Below are 11933 nucleotides of genomic sequence, written 5' to 3'. Positions count from 1 at the left end.
GAGAGTATATAATTACAGAAAAGAAAAGGGAAGACAGAAGATTGGCAAAGGTTGTAGTAGCTGCTAAACTCAAAACACGCAGGTACAAGGACAAAACTTCAGAGGTCATGGAAGAGGTCAAGTGTTGTGAGGAAGAGGAGGCCTCAACAGAGGCCTGCCATCCTGACAAACAAATCTGATGGTCCCCTTTAGAGCAGATGCTCCCTTGGTGTGAAGGCAGAGGCGTGTTTAGGGCACACTCTGCCACCCCATCACAGCCATGCTCCACAGTCACATCCATGTCCCCCCCACCGAGGCAGCAGCTCCTTTCCCCAGACCCTGAGCAGCAGCATCTGGGGCAGCCCCACAGCTGGGGCCACTCTGGCTGATGGGGAAGGACCCAAACTGGACTGGCTTGGGCTGGGCTGGGCTGAGCTGGTCAAGGAGGGGGTTTGAATGGAAGGGTGGGGCCTGTTGGTGCCTGTTGGGCAGTTGGGGTGCAGGGAGTGCCTCGGGTGCTGCTGAGCTCCCGGCCGTGCTCTGGGCTGGCTCTGCTGTCCTCGGCCCTGGGCAGAGGGTTCTGCCTGGCGTGGGGCTGGGTGTGTCCCGGAAGCCCCGGGAGCACCCGCAGTTCCTGCAGGACCCCCTGGCACCGCTCCGAGGCGCTGCGGAACCCGCGACACGCGGGGACCAGGGGGTGGCCATCACTCGCCCCGCCAGAGTCCGCCCCGGGGGAGGGTCCGTGGGGGCTGCGGCCGCACAGAGGTCACCGGAGCTGGGATGGATCCACAGGGATGTGCATCCCTTGGGACTGTCCGGGACCTGCCTCCTGCTGTGGGATGTTTGTCCCTGCCTTTGGCGCTCGGGGCTCTCCGTGCCCGGGCGGCTCTGCCGGGCCGGGCGGGGCGGGGGCTCCGAGCGCGGGGCTCGGGCAGCGACCGCTGCTCCTGTCCCTGCCGTCAGCATTGCGTGTTGGCATTAACGCCACATTGTCACACTCCTCTCGGTGGCCATCACTGAACCGTTCCGGTCCCACCCCGCGGGCTGGGTTTGGTCTCCCGTTCCCCTCCCCGTCCCGTGCCAGGCTGGAGCGAGAGGCTGGAGCGGAGCTGCCCCGGGGTCAGTCCCGCCCGGGGCGGGTTTGGGGCTCCCAGAGACACCCCCAGCGCTGCCTTTGGGGGCTCCGAACTCAGGCCGAGCCCTGCAATTCTGGGCTCCCAGAGACATCCCCAGCGCTGCCTTTGGGGGCTCCGACCTCCCCCCGAGCCCTGCAATTCTGGGCTCACCAGCACAGACCCCCTGCTGTGGTTTGGGGGGCTACAGAACCAGACTCACTTGGTCAACTTTGGGGCTCACAGAGACCAAGTGCTGAATTTTGGGGGCTCAAAACCAGAGACTAACCCCTGTGTTCTGGGGCCTCAAAACCAGGATCACTCAGACAGTGTTTGGACACACAGAGATTCATTGCTGCATTTTGGGGGCTTAAGACAGAGACTGAGTCCTGTACAGCATTTGGGCCTTATGTGGCCAGTGTTAGAGCAGAGAAACGGAGACCAAGTCCTGCATTCTGGGGGCCTGAGAAGAGCCCACGTCCTGCGTGTCTGGGCTCAGAACTGGAGACCAAATGCTGCATTCTGGGTGCTGAAAGCCCATTTGGCCAAGTACAGAAATGGACATTAACTGAGTCATGTGTTTTGGGGACTTGGAACCAGGGTCACTCAGACATTTGGACTCACAGTGAAAGTTCTGCGTTTTGGGGGGCTTGAAGTAACCCCCAAATCCCGTGTTTTGGTGCTCCAACCAGGCTCATTTGGCCAGTGACACTGTGTTTGTCCCCGGCCCCGCAGCCGGAGCGGCAGTGCCGGGCCCGGCGCCGAACCCCCATCCCACCCGCCGCGGGCACAGGCGCCCCCCCACCCCGGGCTCCCCCCACCCCAACCCCCCTACCCCGGGCTCCCCCCGGCCCCGGCGGGCCCCGCCCCGCGCCGGGTCCGACCCCACACGAAGGTGCCGCCCGCGGGAGGAGCGGCCGCGGGGCGGGCGGGGCCACGGGCGGGGCCGCACAGGTGAGCAGGGCGGGGCCGCCCAGGTGAGCGGGGCCCCGGGGCGGCTGCGCGGGGCGGGACCGAGGGGATTTCAGCCCCGGGAAGCGCCGCCGGTGCCATTTGCTCGCTCAGTACGCGCTTGGGGCGGAAGCAGCAGGTCGGGCTCTTCGGGCTCCCCTTCTCTATCCCCTCTATTTCTTCTTCCTTCTCCCCCACTGTCCCCTCTCCTTTCCCCCCAGCCTCTCCTTCCCTCGCCTCCCTGTCCCCCCTACGCACCTCAGCTCCCCATTCTGCCTCTGCTTCCCCCTCGCTCCTTCCCCCCTCCCCAACCCAACCTCCCCTCTATTTCCCTCTGCCTTTCTTTCCTTCTGCTCCTCCTCACTCGGCCTCCCCCTACACCTTCCCAGCTCCCCTGCACACCCCGACCCCTCCATACCGCTCTGTCCTCCATATCCTTCTCTTCCCTATACCCTTCTCTCCCCTATAGCCTTCCCTCACCTGTACATTTCTCTCTCCTATACCATTCTCTGCCCTATACCGCTCTCTCCCCTACAGCCTTCTCTCCCCCATAGACTTCTTTGCCCTACAGCCTTCTCTCCCCTATACCCTTCTCTCCCCCATACCCATCTGTCCCTCATAGCCTTCTCTCTTCTACACCCTACACTATACCCCTCTGTCCCCTACACCATTCTCTCCACTACACTCTTCTCTTCCCCCATCCCCTGTGTCCCCTCTCCCCGTGTCTGTGTCCCCGCAGCCGCGGGGTTGGGGGCGCCGGTTTAATAAAGCCCCGAGGGCCGGACCCGGCGCCCCCCCAGAACCCCCCACGGGGTCGATCCCGCTCGGCGGGTCCCCCTTTGCAGTTCACAAGCACCGCCCGACACCGCTGGGGCTCCGACCTGTCCCGACATCACCCTGGGGGGCGGGCAGGGGGCACAGCCTGCGAGTTTGGGCTCCCAGATAGACCGGCGGGTCTGTCTGTGGGCCCAAACCCAGGAGCCGTTTGGGCCGGGTCGGGGGAAGGCGGGTGGGGATGGGATGAGGGTCCCCTCCGGAGGAGGGGGCCCGGGGGGGGGTGGGAGGGAGGGCCCCCTCCGGAGGGGGGGGGTCCTGGGGAGGGGCGGGGGCGGGTCCCCTCCGGAGGGGGGGTCCCGGGGAGGGGGGTGGGGGGGCGGGTGGGTGGAGGGGGGACTTTCCCCCTCCAGGCCCACCCCCTCTCCTCCTTCCCCGGGCTCCCTCCTCCGAACGGGACCTGCTTCGGCCCCCTCCCCGGGGCTCCTTCCTCCGGGCGGGGGTCCGGGGGTGGGGAGGGGGGCAGGTAACACTGCGTTTCGTTGTAAGACGTTTGTTTTTCACGCTCCAGAGTGACGTGACCCCCCTGTGCTACCCCTCCCTCCCTCCCCCCCGGACCCCTGTCCGGAGGAGGGGGTCCCGGGGAAGGGGCGGAGAGGGTGGGCATGGGGGGGGGGGGGGGGGGGGGGGGGGGGGAAGTCCCCCCTCCACCCCACCCCCCTCCCCGGGACCCCCCCTCCGGAGGGGACCCGCCCCCGCCCCTCCCCAGGACCCCCCCCCTCCGGAGGGGGCCCTCCCTCCCACCCCCCCCCCGGGCCCCCTCCTCCGGAGGGGACCCTCATCCCATCCCCACCCGCCTTCCCCCGACCCGGCCCAAACGGCCCCTGGGTTTGGGCCCACAGACAGACCCGCCGGTCTATCTGGGAGCTCAAACTCGCAGGCTGTGCCCCCGGCCCGCTCCCTCCCGCGGAGCCCCCGGGGTGATGTCGGGACGGGCCGGAGCCCCGGCGGTGTCGGGCGGTGCTTGTGAACTGCAAGGGGGGACCCGCCGAGCGGGATCGACCCCGTGGGGGGCTCTGGGGGGGCGCCGGGTCCGGCCCTCGGGGCTTTATTAAACCGGCGCCCCAAACCCACGGCTGCGGGGACACAGACACGGGGACAGGGGGATATAGAGGAATATAGTGGAGAGAAGAGTGTAGGGGACAGAGGGGATGGAAGAGAGAAGGGGATGGGTGAGAGAGAAGGGATGCGTAGGAGAGCAGGCAGGGAAGTAGGGGGAGGCAGAGGAGGAGGAGCAGGTAGGGTGGGAGGAAGGAAGGAAAAGCAGAAGGATAAGGGTCGGGGTGTGCAGGGGGACAGGGGGCAGAGGGAGGCCGGGCTGAGGGGCTGGCGGGGCACGGAAGGTGAAGGAGCAGAGAAGGAACAGTTGAAGGTTGTGTGGGGTTAGCGGGGAGGGACAGGGCAGGAAGGAAGGGCAGAGCCGGGTGGGTTGGGGCAGGAGGGGGAAGGCCGGGCAGGGGCACGGACAGGTGCAGGAAGGGCTGGGCCGAAGGAGGTCGGGCTGGGTTGGGGTGCCCAATGGGTCAGGGACGGGGGGGGCGAAGAGCGAGTTTGGGGGGGGAGGGAGGGGAGGGCTAGGGGGGAGAGGGAGGGGGGGGGTTTGGGGGGGGTGGGTGTGGGGGGTAGGGGAGGGGAGGAAGGGGGGGAGAAATGAGAGGTATAGAGAAATAAAAGGGAATAGAGGCGAGAAGCGAGGCCCCCGAGCCTCACCTGCGGCCCCGAGCGCGCACTGAGCGAGCAAATGGGGCGGGGGCGTTTCCCGGGGCTCAAATACCCTCGGCCCCGCCCCGGGCGGCGCTCCCTGACCCCGCACACCTGTGCGGCCCCGCCCCGCGCATGCGCTCTGTGCCCGCTCCTGTCCTGGCCCCGCCCCGCTCACCTGTGGCCGCCACGCCTGGCCCTGGCCCGCGCATGCGCTCTCTGTCCCCGCTCACCTGTGCCGGCCCCGCCCCGCCCTCGCCCCCCTTTTCCCCGCAGCGTCGGGCTCGGGGCGGTTCTCGCAGGCGCTCGGAGATACAAAGAAGGTTCGGCCGGTCCCGCTGCCTCCGCGGGTCCGGTCCCAGAGGTCAGCCAGAACCGTAGCCATGGATCCAGCGCTCCCTGAGTCTGCGGAGCCGCAGTCCCAGATTCATCGCTTGCTGAGTCCGTGGAGAGCCGAATTCTGGCCCCGCAGGAGCCCCGACCGGGTGCCGTCGCCGCGGGCAGGAGGAGCCGCGCTCCGGGGCTAGAGGGGCTTGGAGCGGGACTGGGCGCCTTGAGCCTCACGTTTTCTCCCCGCTCCCGTCCGCACTCCCGGCACAGCCCTATCGCGGCTCTGTTGGTCCTGGGGTCGCTGCTCTCTATCCGGTCCTGGTGGTGGTCGCGGCGCTTTGTCGGTTCTGGGGTCGCTCGGCGCAGGTACCGAACAAAGGCTGGAACCTACTGGCGGTACCGGGGCTGTCCCGCACCGTCTGCCCCGCCCGGCACTGCGGGCACAGCCCTGGAGCGGCACCGGCCGCGAACCGCCCGGGAAGGCACATCCCGGCTCCCGACCCACCTCCTGCCCCGGGACCGCGCCGGAAGGGCCCTGCCCGTGTCGGGAGCAGCCGCGGGGATTGCAGAGCTGAAGCAGCGACGGGGATGGGTCGGAGCCTCCCCGGGCCGGGTCGGGGCTGCAGGACCCACCCAGGTCAGGCTTGCCCCGCGCTCTCAGCCCCTGCCCCGCAGAGCCGGGCCCAGCCCTGCCAGCCGGGGCCGCGCTCCGTGTGCCCGGCACGGGCAGGGCTGGGGGGCTGTTCCGGACCCCCAAACCGCAGGGTTTGGGTTTTCTGTTCCAGGCCTGCAACTGCCTGGAACGAGCCCCGTTTTGTCTCCATCAGCAGGCGCAGATGTTACTCCACTGTATTCCCACTGGAAACCCTGTTTGGCTCCAGCAGCTCGAGCTGACTCCTGGAAAGGTTTGTTGGTTAAGCACAGGTGAGGTGGGTTTGGGGAATCCTCTGCCCAAAATGGGCAGGTTTGCTGTGGTGGGGCAGGTCCTTGGATCTCACTGTCCCACAGGCACCAACAGAATCCATGTGGGAACTGAACAATTCCCAGCCTCCCCTGGATTGAAGCCATGCAATGCAGCCTGATTGCAGCCTGGATTGATCCTAAGAATGGAATATTCTGTTATCCCAATACAGGTTTGTTGTGCTGCCTCCAGCGGTGCCGGTCAGCGCTGCGGGCACAGCGGAGGCACCGGGAACACCCCCGGGGCGGCTCGGGCTGATCCCAACAAAAGGGCTGGAAGATGCCAGCGCTGAGCAGTGCCCAGCAGGGGATGGGCCGGGTGTTCCTCGCCGTGTCCCGCAGCTCAGGCTGAGGGAGCTCCACCTGCTGCTGCCAGGGAGAACCTCCTGCCTGAGGACAGCCCCCGTGGACTCCCCCAGGATGGCTGCGTTCCCATTCCAAGGGGCTATCTCTTTCCTTTAGGGTAAGCATGTATTTGGAACCCCCATCAGTCAGGGCTGGGACAGCCCCCAGTGCACAGGATGGTACCCCAGGAATGCCACCTGGGCCTGTCAGTCACATCCTGCCCATAGACTCGGTGTCAGGGGGTTGTTCTCAGGCACAGGGGGCTCTGCCAGGAGCAGGAGGAAGATGTGGGTGCCCAAGGGGGGCCTGGCACTGGCTGTTCAGCAGCACCACAGGGGCAGCTGGAGGGAGGGGAGAACTGACCCTGTGTTCCTCAGCACTAATAAGAGACTGGCCATAAGCATTTCATATCCAGTTCAGGTTTAAAAATCCCACCTCAACTGATACCAATGTGCATTATGCAAAATAGCCCCAATATCTGCAGGCTTCAAAACAAAGATAAACAATGTTGTTCTCCTTTACTTCTTCTATTCAATTAAATATAAGAAAGATATTTTCTTCCCTAAATCTCTAGGCCACTATTATGCTACTAACTAGATTTCAAAAGCAGAAAGAGATGCAAGTGATAAATTGAAACCAATGCCCTGTTTGCATATTCAGCTTTCCATTCCAGAAATCCCTGTATTTAACCACATGTTCCTCTGCTTGTGTTACCTTCTACTTTGTGTCACTCTGACCTCATTAGGACACTCTCAGTCCCACTAACCTGTTCTGCCCTCTGTGCTGGAGGCTGCTGTCATCTCTCCTCCTGGCATGAGCATGGGACACATTTCTATCAAATAGGTGATGGCAAACCAAATTGCATTTATTTCTGCAATAAATGGCATAATTTGGGGAGCTGAGGCTGTGAAATGAGGTGACACAGCTCATGAGTGGCTTTCAACAGGATGAATATGAAATCAGGGCAAATTGTGGCTCCAAACTCATGAATTTTCAGAGTTCAAGGTCAGTAATGTTCTCTAAGAAAATTTCTCTTGCCAGTTCTCCTGTTTCTGTGAGCCAAAACTACACCTAGTGAGGGACAGAAAAACAGAGCACATGTTTGGGGGCTTTCTGTGCTACTCATTCTGTGAGTCTGAGTGCCCTTGTCAAGGGGAAGTCACATTTCAGCAGGGGAATGAGTAACACAAAAAACCTCTTTGCCCATGTAAAGATCAATTGATTATTAGATATGTTATCAATTTATAGAGTTTCCTCCATCCATAAGTGTGACAGCCATTGCATTAGATGTTCTGAGTAGCCCCAGCATGGTCACACTTAGCACTCTCCTGACTGTCACATCTACAGTAAAAGCCCTCAGACAATACCCTGGGGATGGGGCTGAGCCCTGCAGGGCCCCAGCTGTGCCAGTCTCTAATTGCAGCAGCACTGGAGGCACTTGCAGGGCCCCAGCTGTGCCAGTCTCTAATTGCAGCAGCACTGGAGGCACTTGCAGGGCCCCAGCTGTGCCAGTCTCTAATTCCAGCAGCACTGGAGGCACTTGCAGGGCCCAAGGCCCCCTCAAGGTGTAACCCCAGCCAGCTGAGCCCTGCCCAGAGCCCTCTGGAGGCAGTGACAGACCAATTCTGGACTGAGGTTGATCAGGAGTGGCTCTTGTGTGGCTGTGCAGCTGCAGCTGCCTCACCCTGCCCTGAGGAACAGGTTCCTCTGTGCAAACCTGGCACGGAACTGGAACATTTCATATTTATTTTACACCCCAGTGCTGAAAACTGCCCTGTGTTTGGAGCAAGGCAGATTTTAAGGTAAGGGATGGCCCAGCCTGGCTGCTGGTTTGTTGGACAGATTGTCCCCCCCTTTAGGGAATTACTGACATCCCAGCCAGTGCAGTGATGGGGAATAAGGAACTGGAGACTGGAGAACAGGAACACTGTGGGACACTGTTCCACCAGGCCCTGCAATAACCTGAGCTCACAAGAACAAACAGCTGTGGTTCAAGGAAGGGTTTCAGTGTGACAGAACAGGCTGTGAGTCACAGAGTGCTGTGGCCCCTCCAGAGGGAGGGCTGTGACACTTCCCAGCTCCAGCAGCTCATCCAACCCAGGATGCTGCTCCTGTCAGCTCAGACAGGGCTCTGATTGGGCCCCAAACCTTTCACACATCCCAGGATGGGGACACACAAGCTCAGGGATAAACAAAGGTCTCTTGGAAGACAAAACAGCTATTTCATTACTATGAGGCAAATTAAATAATTTTCTGTCTTTCTGGTTTATGTTTTCTTTTCCTTGCTTGCTCTTTGACTTTGGCCAGTCTTGGCACATTTACCTTCCCATATTTTCATCCCCTGCCTTTTCCAGGCTGCCTCTGGTGCAGCTCACCTGACAGCAGTTTTATCCTGATCTCTTTAACTTCAGACAGTGTCCCTTGCCACTGCCCCTCACTCCCAACTGCTGCAGGAAGGTGAATCCCACCTGTGCACAGGCAGGGATTTCTTGCCCTGCCCTGGAGCAGCATCCCCTGTGCCTGCAGTGCCAGTGCCAGCTGGTGTTTTATAACCCTTGGTGTTCCAGAGCTCCCAGATCACTTGCAGGGCAGCATTTGGAGCTGGAGGCCTGTCCTGGTGATCTCTGCTCATGCCCATGGGGACTGGGAAATCATCCTGAATATTGAGCCCAGGGAGTGTGAACAGGAGCAACCAAGTGCCCAGTTCCTGCTCACTGAGACATCACAGACACTGCACTGGATAAAGGTAACACACAAACACATCCTCTGGTGCACAACAGTAACTTCATGTGCATTCATGAGAATGCAGAGAATGATCCTGAGTCTCACTTTGGAGGTTGGATCAAGGTTCATTTTCAGTGATTTCAAACAAGAATTTCCCCTCATTGCTTAACTCTTCCTACAGCTGGGAATCCAATAAGGGCAGGCAGGACACTGTCCATTGGAACCCCTTTCCTGCTCAAGCTGATGCTCACTGAGGTGCCCTGAGAGAAGGCACAGACAGTGCTTTGCTGCCCCTGCCCTGCTGGGATTGCACGTGGCATTCACCAGGGCAAGATGTCTTTAGGAAAACTCATCTCATTATTTTTATGCTTCCCAGTTCCCACTGAAATGATTTTGATCAGAAATAAGAGTGTTGAGCCTCACTGAGCAGCAAAGGAAACACTCAGCAATCCTGATAACCCTGCAGAAATTGTTGGTGCTGCCCTGGGGTAACAGTTACAATGGTAACAGCAGGAATAGCAATTCCAATATCCCTCAGTAATATCAGAAAATGCCTCTTCCAGTTTGGGGGAAAATGTCTCTGGTGAATCTCCAAGTTACACCCTCAACACTCACTTGGTTTCTATAGATAATGATTGTTAAACATTCCTCACAAGGCACCTTCACCAGCTCCATCTCCATGTTGGGCTCTGTTCCCCCTCATTATTTCCCAAGTGATAGAGAGGAACTTTGCTATTGACCTTCACTGAGCTCCACTCACAGGATCTCTCCTCTCATTCTTTGCCAGCAGGGACAAAGATTGAGGAAAAATAAGAATTGTGTTCTGATCTATGCAAGGCCAGAGAGTGGCCTGAAGAGATCTAGTTTGGACTGACTGTGGTTATATAAAACCAAAGGCAATTAGGATTTCCTCTGAAAAAAAAAAACTTTAGGATGAGATTACTGAAGTTGTTTAAATAGTCTGAGTAAGGTCTGCTCCTCCTGCCCCTCAAGGTTTGGCTCTGGCCTTCTCTGAGCAACACAAAACACAGACTGGGAGTGACTGTCATGGACTGCACACAAGAGAACTTGGAGGGGGAATTCATTCCCTCTGCAATCCATTGGAACTGACTTAGACAAGGGCAGCAATTCCCTTCAGGCTGTCAGTCCTGCCCAATTAGCCCCAATTAGAGGGTGACTTGGCCCACCCCCACTGGCCCTTCTAATGCTCAGTGGCACCTGCAGGAGCTGTTGGGTCTCCCCAAGCTCACACCTTTCAATTGGGCTTCAGTTGTGCTGCTCAGTGGAGCCCCTTTGCTCAGCAGCTGCTCTGCCCCCTCTCCCCTCTGCCCCTCTCTCTGCAAAGGCCCTGCTGCTGCTCCTGTCCCTGCCCCAGTGCTGGGGGGAGGAGGGCAGAGCACTGACCCCCTGGCCCTTCCCATCCCCACTGCTGGAATGTGGCATTCCAGCGGCTGAGCTGGAGGGACACAGTGGGAATGACCCTGCTCAGCCCCTGCTGGAGCCTCAGCACAGCTTGGCCATCAGCACAGAGAGGCCAAGGCACAGAGTCAGAGTTTGTGCAGTGCTCTAATTAATAATCAGGGGGCTGTGTCAGTGCCCTCTCAGCATGAAAATGAACCTACAAATTGCACTCAGCATTTTCAGAGCATCTGCACTGGCTGGTTTGGACAGGAGAGTCCTGCTCTGACAGTATTTCTGAACTGCATTTGGGAAGAATTATTTCAATTTACTGTTTGTTTCCTTTAACATTATTTATGAAGAGTCACAGTTAACTTTTTCTGTGTATCAGTTTTAGACTGAGCTTTACAGAGTGAGATTCCTTTCCTTCTTTACAGGGTGATGTGTTACATCACTGCTGAGCTGCCTAAACTTTGAACAGCCTCAAGTGCACAGCACTCCCCAGACCCCAAACCATGTTTTCTTTGTGGGCAGCCCAAATTCCATTAATTATTTAATGATTGGTCCTGATGATCTTAAGACTCTTTCCCACCCCAAATGATTCTGTGATTCCCTGTTCCCAGACTCGTTTCTCTAGTGAGGAGCCCAACAAACAGACACACTCCATTGTGTAAATTACAATTATGTTCCCCCAACATGGACTGTTTCCTACTCAGCACAAAAGGAATGTGGTTTTGGACACCAAAGGTGTCCTTTCCCTGCTGTCCTTTGCCCCCCTAAGGCAGAGCAGTAAAATGCAGCCCAAGGAGCCAGGAAAGATGTGCAGCCCCCCCATAACTGTGCTCAGCCCTGGGGGGAGTCTGGCCCTGCCCCTGAGAGATGCCTGGAGGGTCCTCACTGTCACCGTGTTGGGAGGGCTGACCTGGGCCCTCCCAGGGTACAGCCCCTGGATTGGGAATTTACTGGTTGATGGCAGAACATTCTGTTCAGTGAGCACTGATTGTTTCCCCTTCCCTGAGTGTGTGACTGGTTGTTCTGTGGGCCCCTGGCAGCTCCTGCAGCAGCAGCAGCCGGGGGGGCTGCACTCAGGGGGGGCAGTGCCTCTCATTGCTCCCACTGCCTCGGGAGAATTCCAGCTGGTGACCCCAAGCTCTGGAACTGTGGCAATCAGGGGACAATTGTTCCTGGGGATGTTCCTCACCAAGAGTTCTGGGCCTTTTGGTTTTCCTGTTCCTTACCCCACTCAACCTTGTTCTCAGCCTTTGTATCCACATGAACTGTGTGTGCCAACCACAGCAGCTGAACTGCAGTGCCCTGTGGACATCCCTGGGCTCCAGCTGTGCCAGGATCTCTGGGCTCCAGCTGCAGGGGGCAAACAGCAGCCCCTCTGTCCTGCTCCCAGTGCCCAGTCTCAGGCCCTGCTGTATTTACCCACCACTCCCTGTATTTGCTGCCAGTGCCAGCCCAGCCATGCCCAGAACAAAACCAGCCAGTCTGACCATAGTTATTTACAACTTAAAACAAGTGCTCTGATGTTTCTTTTTTACAAGCTAAAGCATAATCTGCTCTGTTAAAATACAAGACCTAAAGTCATCCCAC

The 11933-nt window shown here is 59.1% G+C and overlaps 1 protein-coding gene across 1 annotated transcript; it reads left to right on the top strand.

Annotated features, from left to right (window-relative positions):
• The first annotated feature begins 4712 nt into the window (after positions 1 to 4712).
• LOC139672170 (immediate early response gene 5 protein-like) lies at positions 4713 to 9670 on the top strand. The gene is made up of 6 exons (XM_071555795.1): positions 4713 to 4941; positions 5020 to 5544; positions 5735 to 5812; positions 6041 to 6330; positions 8780 to 8958; positions 9118 to 9670. Exons 1-4 carry the CDS (start codon positions 4713 to 4715, stop codon positions 6124 to 6126), a joined length of 918 nt encoding a protein of 305 aa, XP_071411896.1. The 3' UTR covers positions 6127 to 6330; positions 8780 to 8958; positions 9118 to 9670.
• The last annotated feature ends 2263 nt before the right edge of the window (positions 9671 to 11933 follow it).

This window comes from Pithys albifrons, chromosome 5, assembly GCF_047495875.1.
Source record: "Pithys albifrons albifrons isolate INPA30051 chromosome 5, PitAlb_v1, whole genome shotgun sequence".
NCBI lineage: Eukaryota > Metazoa > Chordata > Aves > Passeriformes > Thamnophilidae > Pithys > Pithys albifrons.
The sequence above is the reverse complement of the archived record's forward strand: the minus strand, read 5'-3'. Positions and strand labels throughout refer to the sequence as shown.

Coding starts and splice junctions, on each gene's coding strand:
- LOC139672170 (XM_071555795.1), top strand. CDS start 4,713: ATGCGCTCTGTGCCCGCTCCTGTCCTGGCCCCGCCCCGCTCACCTGTG. Junction 4,942..5,019: donor CCGCGGGTCCGGTCCCAGAG/GTCAGCCAGAAC, acceptor TCGCTTGCTGAG/TCCGTGGAGAGCCGAATTCT. Junction 5,545..5,734: donor GGGCTGCAGGACCCACCCAG/GTCAGGCTTGCC, acceptor TGTCTCCATCAG/CAGGCGCAGATGTTACTCCA.